The 17,059-nt window shown below is 36.0% G+C and overlaps 5 protein-coding genes across 5 annotated transcripts in view; 3 read left to right on the plus strand and 2 right to left on the minus strand.

Annotated features, from left to right (window-relative positions):
• The window catches only part of LOC132162487 (receptor-like protein 30), a 2,213-nt gene extending 2,116 nt beyond the window's left edge, over nt 1-97 (plus strand). The window contains exon 3 of the mRNA XM_059572726.1: nt 64-97. Coding sequence (XP_059428709.1) covers nt 64-97 — 34 coding nt within the window. The remainder of the gene's footprint in view (nt 1-63) is intronic.
• A 2,047-nt stretch (nt 98-2,144) lies between these two features.
• Nucleotides 2,145-2,723, minus strand: LOC132191378 (transcription factor LAX PANICLE 1-like). Its single transcript, XM_059606350.1, has one exon. The coding sequence runs from the start codon at nt 2,714-2,716 to the stop codon at nt 2,210-2,212; it is 507 nt and encodes a 168-aa protein (XP_059462333.1). The 5' UTR covers nt 2,717-2,723; the 3' UTR covers nt 2,145-2,209.
• A 5,933-nt stretch (nt 2,724-8,656) lies between these two features.
• Nucleotides 8,657-9,467, plus strand: LOC132162169 (uncharacterized). The gene is made up of 2 exons (XM_059572433.1): nt 8,657-9,087; nt 9,200-9,467. Exons 1-2 carry the CDS (start codon nt 8,662-8,664, stop codon nt 9,272-9,274), a joined length of 501 nt encoding a protein of 166 aa, XP_059428416.1. The 5' UTR covers nt 8,657-8,661; the 3' UTR covers nt 9,275-9,467.
• Nucleotides 9,468-10,908: 1,441 nt separating this feature from the next.
• LOC132191469 (BAG family molecular chaperone regulator 4) lies at nt 10,909-14,090 on the plus strand. The gene is made up of 4 exons (XM_059606495.1): nt 10,909-11,220; nt 12,375-12,631; nt 12,715-12,861; nt 13,684-14,090. The coding sequence occupies exons 1-4, from the start codon at nt 11,010-11,012 to the stop codon at nt 13,882-13,884; spliced, it is 816 nt and encodes a 271-aa protein (XP_059462478.1). The 5' UTR covers nt 10,909-11,009; the 3' UTR covers nt 13,885-14,090.
• On the minus strand, nt 13,962-16,207 carry LOC132191468 (ammonium transporter 3 member 1-like). Its single transcript, XM_059606494.1, has 3 exons — nt 15,157-16,207; nt 14,774-15,059; nt 13,962-14,693 (listed from the first exon to the last, which is right to left on the minus strand). Exons 1-3 carry the CDS (start codon nt 15,790-15,792, stop codon nt 14,182-14,184), a joined length of 1,434 nt encoding a protein of 477 aa, XP_059462477.1. The 5' UTR covers nt 15,793-16,207; the 3' UTR covers nt 13,962-14,181.
• Between the last annotated feature and the right edge of the window lie 852 nt (nt 16,208-17,059).

Consider the following 17,059-nt stretch of genomic DNA (forward strand, 5'->3'; position numbering starts at 1 on the left):
GGTAGCGGTCTCAATCCATTTATAGTAATGATATGAACAAATATAATGGTTGAATGCTGATAGTTATACCCACTTAGACCAGCAAAATGGTGGATGATAACAATTTTTTATTTTTACTTTTTTTGGGTTACTCTAAACACAAATAATAAAAGCAACTATCAAAATGAACACCAAAGTACAAATAAAACATTGTTTGTTTTTTAAAAAATAAAAACAAACTTATGAAGAATCATACACCAAGTATGCTTTTCAAGCAACTAGGCAATGAGAAGCAGCACAATGGAAACAAGCAACTTATTCTTAGGCTTAGCAGTTAGGATACACAAGCATGATGATATCCAAATGGTGGTTAAGTCATTAAATTTGTTAGAATATTAGGTTTCTTATTAATTTAAATATTTTGTTTGAGTGTCAATTAAAGAGGGATAAAGTTTTTTCAAATTGGGTTGCAAAAAATTCTTCAAATCCAATTTATTAAACCTACATTTATCTTTTATAACAAGTGATTTTTACATGCATTTTCAATAAAATAAATATATATATTAATTTAAAAGCGTGGTAATTTATTTTCCACATTTGACTGAGCAACACCGAGATTGGGCTTTTGGGAGGCAATGAAATGGGCTTTAGCGAAGTAGATAGGAAGGGTAAAATTCTTTCACATCAACAAACATCGATGACTTCCAACAAGTGGTGGTAAAAAAAGCCATGTGGCCCAACTATTCACACTGTGATAGATTGTTTTTACTTTCTTTTTAACGGTCAAAAAGATAAAACTGACATTGAGACTCGCATGACCAACACCCACTACCCCACCAGAAAAGATGGGTAGAAATATATAGTGAATCTCTCGAGTTAACAGCTTAGCCACTTGCGATGGACTTTTACACAAATTTTGAACTGACAATGCTAAAGGTATTATTAACGTTATTATTATTATAATTTTTTTACAAATCTATATTACAGTATTTTAATTGTAAAAAAAATTAGTTAACGAATTTAATTATCTTGTGATTGACCTAATAAATGTTATAACAGTTATAGCATCACAACCAAATTTTGCAGGCTATTAACTTGGCAAGGGCTTTTTATTTATTTATTTAATTATGATACTTTTCAAGTCCATTTATTACTATACTAGCTAATCTGAGACATTTTAAATAAAGAAATGTTTAAGAGTGAATATTTTTTTTATATTTGGCTTATCTCATCTTACAAATTAATTATTTAATTTGTAGACTTACATAAAAATTAATGGTAAGCTTCACAAATTTAATGATTAATTTATAAAATTTATATGAAAATATTGACCAGATATAAGAAACTATTGACCCTTAACATTTCTCTTTTAAATAAGTTAAAATACCAATTATTTTAAAAAATAATAATACTTACCATTTAAAATATATTATATTAACTAATATAACATGAATATGACAAACAGAAATGCTTCTCTTCATTCCCAAGACCATCTACTCAACATCTCATGTGAGTGCATCCTTGACTTTTCAAAAAAAAAAAAAAATTTAAGACGCATAGATGGTGAGTAGATGGTGCAGAGAATGCAAAGGAGCATATCTCTATGATAAATATGCGTAAATAGTGGCATTAAAATTAAGCTTTTCTAGGTGAATAATAAAACAATTGCTTTATGATACAGAAAAGAGATGAAAATTTATAGAAACTGGTCCCGGAACTCGCGACCTTAATTCGGCTCATAAGACCAACGCTAGAACCAACTGAGCTACGGGACCAGAACGGTGTCGTCCAACGACATCTTAGTCAATCAAGCACAACAAACTAAAATGTCTTCAGGCCATCTCGCCCACCAAAACGATGTCTTGGCTGGAGCAGTACTTGTATACCGACTGACTATAAATGTTCGCAGGGTTTTGTTCATGCGAGGGGGAAGAAGAGTTTTAAATATTGCAGGAAAAGGGAGATAGTTGTCAACCTAGCTTGCTCTTATATTTGAAACCTCAAATATCTTCAATCTTCCATGCATAAATTAGGAGCTAGCTACGTACACCGAAATTAGCCATCACGATATTCCATTATCACACATACTCTTAAGATCGAACACTATCATTTTTCTGCAACAGCATATATTTATATATATATATATAGAGAGAGAGAGAGAGAGAGAGAGAGGGAGAGAGAGAGAGAGAGAACACAAGACACCGACACAATCAAACACAGTTACAGAAAGCTAGTATTTGACAAAAGGGTCAAAAGACACGGTTTCTTCAGATTGGAAGCAAGAATTCGGCAATGGAACCGGCGGTGACGTGTCCACTAAACAGTTATCAGCATAAAAGGGCTGTTGGGGAGGAAGAGGAAAAGAATTAGCAGGATCAGCAGCAGCAGCAGCAAGGAAGGAAGATGAAGGGTCCTGATCATCCACAACGTTGATCATGGTTTGATGAAGCCAAATCTGAGTCTTGAGAAACTTAACGTAGTGGATGGCCTCTTCCAACATGGACACCGTGTCCATCTTACTCCCGCCGGGAACCAAGCTCTGCAAGATCTTGAACCGGTCACTGATCCGGTGTCGCCTTTCCCTCGCCGCCACGCTTTGTGGGTCGGTCGAAAGCTTCACTCCTTTGCTTCTCTTCCCACTCTTCTTCTTCTCTTTGCTGCCGTTTGGCGCCGAAGAAAACCCAGCTGATGAGCTAGCGCTAGGGTTGTTAGTTGTGGTAGTGGAAAAGTAGTCCATTAGCAAAACCTTTCAAGTTACTACTATGGGCGGTGGTTTTATGGGAACATATTTATAGGGAAGGCAATGTGGAACGAACGTTGTTGATACGAAAATTATAATTTTTGAATGAATTGATAAGATGTCGTCATGTGAGTCAGCCAATCTTTGGCGCAGGATACGGGTGTCTACCGTAGGGGCCCTACCCCCCGGCAGGTCTCTTTAGCATACGCAAAGGTTTTCGCTTTGCCTTGTTTGCTTAACTTTAGCCTGGATATTCTTCTACATAATTAATTCCTTATCAATCTAGCTAGCCAGGACCCCACATTGATACAACATTCACATCCCATTTATTTTTATTATTTTTATGAAGATTATTTTTTATTAATATAAATTAAGAATTTACTACAAACTAGATGAATGTGAATGGTCTGACTAGTCGGCAAAAGGGAGAGAGAGAGAGAGAGGGGGAGAGAGGGGGAGAGATTTTTGTAATTGAGGTGGGGCATGAAGTGAAAGAAGAGAGGAGAAGGGAGAAGGGAGGGAGGGGGGGGGGGTCCTTCTACCTCTGAAATCGAAGTGGATGTGTCATTGTCGCAGGTGTGTGCCTAAATCCAAGGACCAAGTAAGTCGTTGCGGGGCTTTTGAAGTTGTACGATATCAAGCTTTTTAACCTAAGGTTACGCACTGTTTGGTGAAAGAGAAACACTGTTGATGTTTCATCTCGTTACCTCTCTTTAAGAGGAAAAGAAAAGAGCTTAGTGTCTCGTCAGCTCTTCTTTTCAAGGGGAATTTGGGAGCAAAGTTGCTTCCACCATCGCTAGATTCAAGCTAGATCCACTACAAAGTATCGCTGAAAAACCCCACTACTCTTTAAAGAAGCCTTGAGCTTCAGTACCAACTCGGACAAATTCACCAAGCTCAATAGTATAAAGTGTTCTTCATAACTCTAAGGATTACTCATTATACGAACTCTTTCTTAAAATATTTAACACCGTACGGACGGTTCTGATCATGTGGTCAAGGATATATATCACAAACTTTCTTTCTTTTCTATTAGCTCAAACTTTTACGTAATTGGTGATTTAGATATATACAGTTAATTAAAAGCCATTTCCAATCCTAAAAGGGTATCACAAATGCTAATGTGGTCAAGGATATATATTAAAGAGATGGCTTTTTAGCATATTAATGCACGCAAGAGACGCTTTAGCCTTTAGGTAAAGTTCATTACATGCTTAAATAAGCGTTGATACGTTGTGATTCAAACTTGAGATTACGATATAGCATCAAGATGAATGGTAGGATATCGATCGTACTTGGCTCACACGGACGGCCATCAGATTAAGAAAACGGTTTCCAACGTTGTTATTCAGTAAGTATAGAGTTGTACGATACATGGTATTATATATAATTATTTTTTAAAAGGAGAATTTATTTACATGAAAGGAATCTGTACGTCAATAAATTCAAATTTGTTATTTTAGTCTTTAGTTTTAGTTTTAGTTTTAGATTTAGTACTTGCAATGTTCAAATTATTTATATTTTCCTTCCTGTATTTATGAATGATCAAATTTAATTATGAAGTCAAAGTGCATTACGAATCAATGGAAAAATATTTTTTTTTGTTATCATAGATTGTTGCTTTAGGTTTCTACGATCACTTAATTAATTTACAACGAAGAGTAAATCAAAACACAAATACTCTTCAAGTAGATAGAAAGCTTGACAAACACTTCAAATATTTAATCGTTTTAAAGTCTCTCATGCCATATTATACTATAAGTTATTCAGAAAGTTTAAGGTGATGAAAAAAGATTAATTAATTACCGTTTGAACAGTTTTAGCAATGACAGAATATACCTAAAGGCTAAATACTTGTTTGGCAAATGGAAGTCCTTTCTCCTAGGCCTAGCTACTTGATTGGGGCAAACAAGGACAGCACGAAGATGTAAATAGTTCATTCTGATGCAAACTTCTCTATTTCCAGAAGAGATTTTGTCATACTGAGCAGATTTTATTCTTTATTCAGCAACATTACGATGAAATAGAAATTTCCTGGGAAGAAAGAGTAAAGCTGGAAACAGTAGTAAATGAGACAGTGAGAGAGAGAGAGAGAAAAGACACAGAGACAAGCAAGAGCAAGAGCACATGTGTCTCCGGTTTTCACGTTGGGGGTGGGTAGAACCCTAATTATTTTTACTTGTTCACCTCATCAAAATTGCCTGCTTTTTACCTGTCTTCTCAAATCTAGTTTCATCAACCCACATCAGTCTCTGTCCCAAAAAAAAAAAAAATTATATATATTTAAAAAAAAAAAATCACAAACACCCACACATGTACACATGTACATCAGTCACAGGTAGCTTTGATAATGGAAATGACGGAATATTTTATTAAACATATAAATTGCAGAGTTTTTATTAGGGTTTTTGACAAGACCAGTAAACAAAACAATATCAAAAGAAGATAAAAACCGCGACAGGTCTATGGGGCGGGGACAGGAGTAGGTAATCCTTTTGGATTAGCCATTTCATTGAAGAATTCAGGAGGGGCCCGGTGTGGTGTGGTGTGGTGTTTTGGAAACATCAAACATGGCTATAACAAGGTATGATCATTAGTTTTCCAGGAGACACAAGACAACTTCGAGTGATATCTTCGACTCTTTTTTCCTAGTGAACACAGGGGTGACTGTTTTTGCAGGCTTCTCTTTGAGTAACAGAAACGTTAACGAAACATCAGTGTAGCGCCCCAGCTCTTCCCAAACTTTCTCCACCCAGAATCCCTCTCTCTCTCTCTCTCCTCATTTAGTAGACGTGGACTTTAGTTCGAATTAGGTGGATTGGGATTGATCCATTTACTCAACTGATAGAGATTGAACAAATTTTTAGGGTAGTTTATTGAATGATCGAATTTGTATAAATCCAACTTCGACAACTGCCACATGTTTGGTTTCTTTGCGATTCATTGAGTTGTTACTGGTTAGTGGTATGTTTGGATTGAATTTTTAAAAATAATTCGAACTTTTGTGTTTGCAAAGAAAACTTTTTTTTCATTGTTTTTTTTTCTGCTTAATTAATCTTCACGGTTGCTTTGGTTTTTTTTAAAAATTGTCAAGATTTAAGTTTTTAGGGAGTTTTTTACTCTATATGATTTTATTCATCATAAAGCATAACGGCTGCAGCCCGCCTGCATTTACTAGTGCCTTCCACTTTTTTAATCTCCTTCTAGTTTATTGAGGTGCTCGTAATCTTTTTGGATTGAATTTTTCAGGATTAACTTATATTTGTCTTCTGTTTTTAGTTTTCATTGTAATCTTTTTTATTGAATGGATGTTCTTTAATAAACAAATAATAATAATAAACTTGTTGAACATTCTCTAGTTATATTGTTTAAAATGGACATAAATTTCATTTAAACCAGTTTTAAGGAAATATTCTCAAACTCATTTAAAATAGTATCAAGTGTCTATAAATATTTAAAACTCACATTAAATTATTAACATCATTAATAACAGTTTATTAACTTAGACTAAATTTAATGTATGTTTTAAATGTTTATAGATACTTACCACTATTTTAAATGGATTTGAGGATATTTCATTCAAATTAGTTTAGAAAAAAATTTTGACCGTTTAAAATTATATTTAATTAATTTAATCTCAACAACAATTAATTTATAATTAGCACTTTTCTTCTTTTAAAAAAGAAAAGAAAAAAGAAACAGATATTTATTGTATACCTATGTAATAAATAAGTTAATTAAATAATTCTTAAACAAATTCGAATTAGTTCAAAAAATTAATAAATATAATTTGAATTATCCAAAAAATTAAACATAATTTGAATTTAGTTCGCTAAGAAGTTGACTACTATTTAAAAAATTAAACAAATCAAACTTAACCATTTAAATATTTAATATTTAGTTTGACTTGCGCCGATTAGGTCATACTGTACAAATTAAGAAACATAAGAGAGACGTTAAACTGTATTTTAATTAGAAGTATGTTATACATCATTATTTTAATCATTTTTTCGTTGAATCGGTAGGCTCATATAAATTTCACACAAATTTAATTATAAATTTACTTGCTCAATATAAAATAATAATAAATAAATGAAAAATGAAATAGAAAGTATTTCAGACTTCAGAGTACACACGTGAATGGTGGTAGCTGAAATTGGTTTGTAGATAACGAAGTTGCTTGTACTTGTGTTAAATCAAATTGCTGTGAAAATCACTGTGACCAATCAAGCAATCCCATCAGATAGGAATGCACGTTAAGGTTGTATGATTAATGAGATCATTTACTATGTATTAAACTTCATTACCAATGGGATCATGTCATTTTGGTTACAAATTAAATTCTCCTTTGTTAAATTTTTATTTTATTTTGTTTTTTTTAAACAAAAATATTAACAAATAATTAGAACACAAATATAACTTCATCTTTATATCGCATCAAAACATTTTTTTCCAAAAAAAAAAACACCCTATACAATATAGTTACAAACAGAAACTCCTTAAACCAGCTTAATGTGAAAATTACCGGTAAGTAACTTTGAATTCGTGGGTAATTATCGACTATGTGTAGCCTCTTGACGATTCCAAAATGTCACGTCGTCTCTGGAATCTCTACAATCACCTTTTTTTTTTTGATATGTTAAAGCTTTTGTGAGGATGACATTGTTTTTCTTAACTTCTGTGTTTACAAGTACAAGTTGGGCTTACTATATATATATGTTCACATAAAATAACGATGCAACCCCTGAGTTAGATGAATACAATTTATAAATAAATAAATTCAACGTAAAAGCTCAATTCTTTATCAAGTTCGATAAGAAATTAGTGTTGTAGATGTGTTTGGTATTGTGATTTCATAGCAAAAAATGCAATTTTAAACTAAATTACATAAAATAAATTGTTTGAGTTTGTGTTTTAAAAATATTGCGTTTTAAAAATACAATTTTTTTTTTGCATTTTCAAATAGTAATTAATTAGGTGGATTTTTTGGAATTTTAAAGACTATAAAGTGTGATTTTAAAGGTTAAAACTGGAATTTTGTCAAACGCTTAGTTACGTTTTTAAAAATCACATAAAAATTGCAAACCTAAACCTAACCTAAGTACAAATGGACATGCAAGATTTACAAATGCTTGATTCTGTGTTAAGACTTAATTAATTATTCTCGCCCAAATCTTGTCCATCTTATTAAAAATGTTAGCCTGTTTGGTACACGTTAGAATATATGTTTTCCATATTAGGTCGGCTATGCTTCTTGTTTGATTGTAATAAACAATATTTCTATTTTCTCACAATATTCCACTGTTTTTATTGTAAACAATAATAAAACCAATAAGAGCAAGATGCAGACTCTAAGAAAATTGAGGAATGCTAAATTTATAAACAAGATTTTACAAACAAATTTTTATAATATGATATGGCACAACATGATTGGAAATGAGATAAATTCAACTTTTGAGAAACTCAATCGTATTGTGCCACATCATGTTGTAATTTTTTTTTTTTTTTTTTTGTAAAATTTATTTATAAGCCTAGCATTTTTCTTTATCTTTTGCTAATCTTTTGTTCAACTTTTTTATAAATATCTTCCAACTCATTTAAAATACACATTAAATTCTTAAGCTCATTAATAATAGTTTACTAACTTAAATTAATATTTTAAATGTTTATAAATATTTGTTATTATTTTAAATGAGTTTGATGATATTTTGTACGGAGGAGGAAATTTCTGTCCCATTTAGAATTACTATTATCACCATCAACTACCCTATGCTGCCTGGTACCTCCACGTTGCACACTACGTGTCGCCATCCCATGCTCCTTGCTCCTTCTCTCGCCAACACGAAACTTGTCGCGCCAAGTGTCACCCAAAAACGCCCGTTTTAGACCTTAAAAAACCGGTCAGCGAATTGCAGCAAGATCGATCGATCGATCGGAAGAAGATGGCAAGCGATGAGTTCAGGCTGGTATCACCTGCAATAAACCACGAAGGAAGGTTGCCTAGGAAGTACACGTGGGAAGGCCAGGGTGCACTGAAGAACCTGTCACCGCCGCTGGAATGGTACAACGTGCCCGACGGGACGAAGACCTTGGCCCTTGTGGTTCAGGATATCGATGCACCGGACCCTAGTGGCCCAATCGTGCCGTGGACCATCTGGGTGGTCGTGAACATTCCTCCGACGTTGAAGAGGCTGCCTGAGGGGTTCTCCGGGAAGGAAGAGGAATTGGGTGGTGAATATGCTGGGATTAAAGAAGGGCACACTGACTGGAAAGTCCCAGGGTGGCGTGGGCCCAAGTTGCCCTCCCATGGCCATCGCTTCGAGTTCAAACTCTATGCATTGGACGATGAGATGCACCTTGGTAACAAGGTACGTCGACATTAATCCATATATATTAATTTGAGTAAACCTCAAATATTAATTCATATTCAAAATGTTGTGATTTTTTGTTGATTTAATGTTTGGGTAAGTAACGTTGTAGGTAACCAAGGAGAAGCTGTTGGAGGCAATTGAAGGGCATGTGCTGGGAGAAGCGGTCTTGATGGCCATTTTCTAATATATATCACTTGGATGCAGTATCTTTTGACTTATTTACTCTTCACGTCTTTATTGTTAATTCCGTTTTCAGTGTTAATTTCTTGAATTTAAGTGTTGATTTATAGCTTATTTAACATAAATATTATAGCAGAGTGTTTTAACCTTAGTTTTGTAATGTATCCCTCAATATAATTTAAATATTTGATGTGTTCTGAGCAAATTAAACATTATTAGACATAAATCAAAAACGAGTGCAAATGCATATAAATGTTGAAATAAAATGATGATTTAACGTGCAATCCTGTCGGCAACGAGGCGGGCGACTAGTTTTGCTGTATTTTTCTTTGTTTATGAGCAGATTTTCTGTACTGCTCCGAGTGGCCCTGCAGTAGGCTTGACTTGCTTATGGTTCTTCTGATTTCATTCACAGTCTTCTAGTTTCATTTGCAGTCGTGATTATTTACCATTTGAGCTCTGTTGTTGGCATGCCGTCTCCTTTTGTATTTGTTTTAAGTAACCCCTTTCCCTTGCTTGCTTAGAAAAAAAAAAAAAAAAAAAATCTCTCGTCAAAATTTTGGTCATTAATAAAGTTAGGATTATTATTTCGGGGATTAGAACTTTGTGTCCATTGTTGGAGAAATTTAACAGCTTCAATTGTTTAAAAGTTGGGACTGTTTTGAAGAACTCCATAGCTTCTCATAGCATTTTTGGAAGTTTTTCCAATTAATTTCCAGAAATGGAAATGACCCACCCACCCTTGTAATTAATGTCCCGTATTGCTTAGAAAAACAAAATTGATGATTAAACATATAGATACTACTGTTGTTTTATGTTAATTTATTTCAATATGCATGTTTAAATTAATTAATGGGATTTTGACACCCTGAAAATGTTGATTAATTAGCTTGTAAATGGATATATATACTCGAGAATCCGTTTCCGATCGAGTTTGTGATTCATTGATCAAGACAATATTATCTTTCATCTTTCATTTTAAACTAAATAGAGAGGATGGTAGGCCCGTTGCAAGTGACTGGACTTTAATCACGGATTTGATTCATTGGTGTAATTATCTATTAAAAAAATGTTTTAAATAATCATTAATTGAAGAATGAAATTTAGTTTTTATTAACTTCAAATTTTAAAATAAACGTAATTTAACATGTATAATGTTAAATAAAAAATTATAATTTGAATTTTGTTTTCCTGATTATGCTTTCATTTTAATTAATGAATATCTAAATTAAGTATGTGTCGAGTCTTTAGGTTCTAAATTCAACGATATTCAAAAAGTTTTTTTTAATCAGTTTAACTAGTGATTTAACGCTAATTACATATAAGCAAATGGTACTTCAGTATTTACCATAGCAAGAATTTTTTATTTTATTATTATTGTTATTATTATTATTTTTATATAATTCCCATAGCAAGATTTTGAGTGCAATGATTATTGTTTGGGACTTCAGTCTTTACGATATTTTATTTTTATTTTAAATATAATAAATATTAATGTGATAAAAGTTTTAATCATTTAACTTTAAAATTTAGAAGATTCTAGTGGGAATGGTAATTTATGGGTGAGAGCGGACCACGTTAGTCACTGGTCCGGGACATGGCGGGTCGGAGCGGTCAAACCGTTCCTTATAAAACGGGTTTCGCTCTATCCCCTGTGCCAATACACGATCCCATTGTTTTTTCACCAGTCAAGCACAGTCCTCAATCGGTACAGAGGCCTCGAGCTATTTTCCAGTGCGATGAAGAACGACTCTGATCAGCACGCGGCGGTGTCGTCGCCTGACCACATGAACGACGAGATCGCGTGCGAGGTGAGGCCAGGCGGCATGCTGGTCCAGAAGCGTGACGATGACGAAGGCGGAGCTGGGTCTCGCGGGCCCACTATCAAGATCACCGTCTCCCATGGCTCGGACCGCCACGAGCTCCATGTCCCGGCCCAATCTACTTTTGGTAAATCTTCTACTACTTTTGGTTATGGGTTTCTACTCGGTTTGTTTGGGTTTGTTGTGAGATTTAGGTGTTTCTGATGTTCCTCGTATGCTTCCCACTGTGTTTTGATAAATTCTGTGATCCTACGGGAATTGGAACTGTTGAAATTGGTCATTGTTGTAGTTCTGGTTTTTGAAGAACTGTATTTTGATCAAAATAGTGTTATGTACGGTCAATTTTTGTGTCGTTTAAGAATTAGGGACTGTGTATTGATTAAAATAAGAAGAAAGCTTTTGTACTGTTATTAACATGCATTGTTAATTTGTGGAAACTTGTGAAGCTAAGAAGGACGAGAAATTGCATTTCTTGTTAGTGATTCTTGGGATGCCAGAGGGAATTCTAATTTTCTCGAATGGAAGATGATGCCGCCCTCCTTAATTTGGTGTAAATGGAGAGAAAGAATTAATCGAAGTTTTGAAGATTGCGAGAGGACAGTGGTAGAGCTAAAGGCCTTCTTCTTCAAAACTCTTTACCATTGGGCAGCTGCCCATATGTGTCTTCACATTTCTAGCTTTCTTGATTTTATTGATTTTTTTCTTTTTCTGTTCAAGTGTTTCTATTGTATGCTTCATTGTTCTCTCTTGCCTTTTAATCAATTTTGATTACTTATAGAAAACGTTTTTGCATAATGAATTCTCTGCTCTCATATGGTCAGTTTAAATGGTATTATTGTACTCTCTCTTATGTTTCTCGCTTCGATGGTGGAACATATGAGTGTTTTTTTGGTTGATGTACTAACTATTGTATGCAATATCCAACTTCTGTGAAAAATTCATGTCTCTGTTAATTATCCACAAATTAATTGGTTTGATGTACGCTTTGACCCATCCCCATGTATTGTTTTCTGGGAGAGCTTTTGACCCGTGAAAAACGTTTTGGTTGTCCTAAATTTTGATTGCTAATCTGGATTTTTATTAAATTTAATTATGGTTTTCTCTTATATCATGTCATTGTTTGCTTGGTGCAGATGTTTTCTGCTATTACACTAGTGTATATTTGTGTACAGCCATTACTTGAACCTTCTAGGCCAGCGGTGTGAACTACAATCTATTCTGATTGAAGTTGAATAGATTGTAGATTATATATGTTTGCTTTAAGTGGTTCATTAATGACAGGGGATATAAAGAATGCTCTTGCGCAAAAAACTGGTTTGGAGCCTAAAGACCAGAGACTCTTGTTCAGGGGAAAAGAAAAAGAGGATGAGGAGCATCTGCACATGGTAGGTGTGAAGGATAGGTCGAAGATTTTGCTTTTGGAGAATCCTGTGAGCAAAGAGAGAAAGCTTGAGGAGATAAGAAAAAACAATGAGATGACAAAAGCATTTGAAGCAGTTGCAGGAGTTAGAGGAGAGGTTGATAAGCTCGCAGAAAGGGTAAATTTATATCTACTATGAAACAACTTATCAGTGAAGGCTTCATCCTATGGAGACTCAATTTGGTTATTTTATTTTTGTAGGTGGCTGCCCTGGAAGTGGCTGTGGATGGTGGGACCAAGGTCGCAGAGAAGGAATTTCTAGTATCAACGGAGTTGCTCATGAAGCAGTTACTGAAGCTGGATAGCATTGAGGCTGAAGGAGAAGCGAAACTGCAAAGAAAGGCTGAGGTTAGTGTTCTATGCCGTCATTTTATCTGCTCTCTGGTGTGGAAATGTTACCTTTTACTCATGGATATAGAAATTATTGTGGATGATACTATTTCTCAATTTTATTGCAACTCAAGATAAAAACTATGCACTATGTGATCCTCGTATGCTGTATATAAACTGAGCTAAATTCTGTGCATATTTATATGTGTGATGCTGTACTTCTTTGCACTTTTGCATCATAACAATCCTGCAAGAGATTTAGATGCTGCTATATTTGTGGCTACCTGTCTTCAAGTTCTGGTATGGTTAGTGCACATGGTTGTATTACTTACGTATTTTCTGATAGATTAGTTGATGATAACGTTATTAGCTTCAGAAAGAGGCTCCGCCTCTTATGGTTCAATTATGTCCTGGAGGAATAAATGGGGAAAAACATTTTCTTTCTTTGAGTGGAGTTTGTTCCTGTAAACCAAAGAGTACGTATATTTCCTCTATGTCTGCACATCTACCAGTTTGTGCTTAAAAAGTTTGTTTCCTGCAACTGGTGGACTGGGATCTAAAACGGTAGTGGCTAGGTTTCAAGTTAGGGAAAAATGCTCTAGAGGTCCACGTGGTATCACTTTTTGTCAAATTACTCTCTATGGTTTAAATTTTATCAATTTAATCTCTAAGGTTAGAACCATTATCAAATAGATTTTTCCGTTCACCACGATATACCCTTCTGTTATCAAAAGGAGCATTTTTCCCTTGTTTGTTATTATGAAAAAATGAAGTTGCATTAATATACTTGGACTTAATTATCTGAAGGCTGCTGCATCATCTTATAACTTCCTTGCACAGGTACGCCGTGTCCAGAATTTCGTGGAGAAATTGGACAACCTGAAGGGGAGAAACGCTAATCCAAATAGCAACAGCAACAGTAGCAATGCTGTCTCTGTAACAACCAAATGGGAGACATTCGACTCTGGAGTGGGAAGCTTGAGTGCCCCACCCTCGTCATCTTCGGCAAATATAACTCAGGATTGGGAACAGTTTGATTAGTATAGAATTTGCTTTGTTGGCATTGTTGCAATAGTTCATAGAATGAGTTATGGAACATAAAATTTAAAGCATGCAGAAGATAAATTTTCTTTTTTGTGCTTCATTGAAGTTCACCTTTGTCATTGTATTAAGAACTCGTGCGTGTAAAAGTAACTAAAATTTCTAAAAGAACAATAGGAATTTCTCCACCAAAGCTTCATATTCAATTCTTTTGTGTGCTTTAGCCGACAATTTTCAATCTCTTTTGTGGTTTATGTGATTGCCAATTGATGTTTGTACATTTCCTTTCATCCAACATCAGACTCTGTGTTCTTCGCGTTCTTCGTGCTGGACGAAGTCATTATTTCCACCATTTTGTATATATATTTCCCTTTGTCCTTGGCCAATAAGTGCATAGGCTTCTTCTCCATGAGCTGCATCGTCCCCAATCTTGAGCTCTGGCTCAGTCATCCGAAGGGGTAGTACAAGTTTAATAAGACACAGTATGATGGATGTAGCGACTACATTCCAACCTATTATAAAACATGCTCCCACCAACTGCTTCCAAAATTGGACTCCACCTCGACCGCCATAGAAAGCCCCTTTTGAATTTGGGATCGGCAGGAACAGGCTACAGAGGTCAGGGTGAGCGAAGAGTCCTGTTAGAGCTCCGCCCAAAGTTCCGGCAACAGCATGAGTATGAAAGACACCAAGGGTGTCGTCAACCGCCTGCAGAAACCACAGCTTCTTCCCCAAAACCATCATGGTGTACCAGGGGATGGTCCCGGAAACTATGCCCATTACCAGTGCAGCCCAGCCCTGAACGAGACCTGTAGATAAGGGAAAAATGTTGAGGAATGAGGAGGAACTGAATGAGATATTCAGAGAGAGTGTTATGAGATGTTCTCACCTGCACCAGGAGTAATACAGACCAACCCTGTTATCATTCCCTGGATGGCCCCAATCACAGAGGGCTTCTTGAAGAAGATGACATCCCAGCATGTCCATACCAGGAGACTAGTGGATGCACAGATGTGGGTGTTGAGAACAGCCATGGAGGAATCCACATTGGCGGTGAAAGGATCTCCGCCATTAAAACCACTCCACCCCATCCAAAGAATTCCAGCCCCAGCTATTGCTAGTAAGAGATTGTTAGGTGGGAATTCTTCTCGGTCTTCCCTCAATCTTGGTCCAACCTACAGGGAAGACCATGAAAGTCAAATATTTGGAGATTGCTTAAATCATCATCAATATTTTATACAGGAAATGCAGGGAAATTCAACCACTACTTACCCAATAAGCTGCTGTGAATCCGGCTGCGCCGGAAGCTAAATGCACAACATAACCACCGGAATAATCCATGACACCCCATTGGAAGAGGAAGCCGCCGCCCCATACGCTGAATGCTCCGACGCTGTAGGAGAAAGTGATCCATAGCGGTACAAAGACCATCCATGCTTTGATGCTCATCCGAGCAAGAACCGAGCCAGCAAGTAGTATAACAGTCACAGCTGCAAAGGCATACTGGAAGAAGACCATGGTGGCTGTGGGGTACAAAAGTTTAGCGGCAGTTATATTTTTGTAGCTTGTGGAGGGGAGGACGGCTTGTGGGATCAAGAAGTCCTGGGAAACGGCAGGGCCAGCTTTCCCCCAAAACGGAAGAAGCTTATGGCCAAACGACATCTTGTAAGCCCACAGCACCCAGCAAGGCATGACGGCTGCAAAGGCAAATAGTGCCATGAAAGCTGAGTTGAGTGCCCATTTCTTCTTGACAAGGCCTGCATAAAGGATCACCAGCCCGGGCATGCCCTGCATGCCCACTAGCGTGGCGGATATCATCTGCCATGCGTTGTCACCCTTGTTCAGCCACTCCGGCGAGGCGGCAGTGCCTTGCTGGTATCCCGACGGAACAACTGAAGCATTTGCCATTGTTGGTTGGGTTTCAAGCTTCAAGCTTTCAGCTCTTGACTAACCCCAACAACCTTCACAAAAGGCTAGAAATCGCAGCACACCCAGTTATATAGTCAACAAATACATATGCCTTCGGAAACGTGGTTGGGTGATTCATGTAAGAATCTGGAGTATGATGGTCAAATAAAAGCTCCCTTTGGCATGTTGTTTTAAGCCATAGGACCACTGTTGTTGTGAGATGTTTTTTGTTTTTAATTAGACTTTTACCTGTCTAAAATTAGTGTTTGAAAAATACGAGATTCGTTGAAACAGTTGAGTTAGTTTCTCTTATAATTACAGTCGGACAGACTGTAATCTAGATCGGAGTCTGAAGTAAATGTCGATCCATGAATATCGCTGGAGCATCATAAGGTCCATTGCACTGAATCTTATCCCGCATGTGACGGAAGATTCCACGAGATTCTCGGGCTAAAGTCAAGATCCGAAGCCACGAATTCCAAACGACAGGGGCCATAAATGACGGTGGGCTCCTCGACCGAAGGCTTCTTTAACAACATCAACATATATAGTCCGAGTCCTAGAATTCCAAGCCGACTGGAGTGTGAACGTGGAAATTTTGCGCGTGAAACAATTGGATCCTTGTGTCTTTCCTACTCTAAAATTGGATTCTTTATCGGAAGGCTCGGAATGGTCTGATGTGACGCTTTTGTTTTCTTTCTTTACCTCCATTTTCCATCTGGACCATCTCTACGTCTCCATTAATAAGGGTCTGTTTTCTCGGCTCTTTAACCCACTTGTCTCTTATATTATATGCAAGTGATTGCTGTCATTTGAATTTTGACTACAAGAGGTGATAAAAACATGCCACCCACTGACATCTCTTTTTTTTTTTTTTTTTTTCATGATGAAATTAAGATGGTTGGACTATTAAATAATGTAGACCTCTGATAGTGAATCCAATATTCATCGAACTAGGGAGCCTTATAATATTATGAGGGTAAAATGGCTCATGTTATAAGGAATCCGTTCATCTCCGGTTTAAAAGAACTAGAGAAAATCCTGTAAATATTCATCTTTCTCCAGCATTTTATGAGTATCTCTATTACAAATTTAAGAATTCATAAATAAATAGATCTAGCTGAATATGGAGGTACATTGAAGGTATTGTTAAAAGATAATCAATTTCGGGTTCCACTAAAAAAAGGGCTGAAAAGCTTAAGAACCACATGCTCTTCAAACACTACGTGGTAACTGATGCAGTACTCATTTCAAAACAAAATCTTAT

The sequence above is a fragment of the Corylus avellana genome, chromosome ca9 (genome assembly GCF_901000735.1).
Source record: "Corylus avellana chromosome ca9, CavTom2PMs-1.0".
Taxonomy (NCBI): domain Eukaryota; kingdom Viridiplantae; phylum Streptophyta; class Magnoliopsida; order Fagales; family Betulaceae; genus Corylus; species Corylus avellana.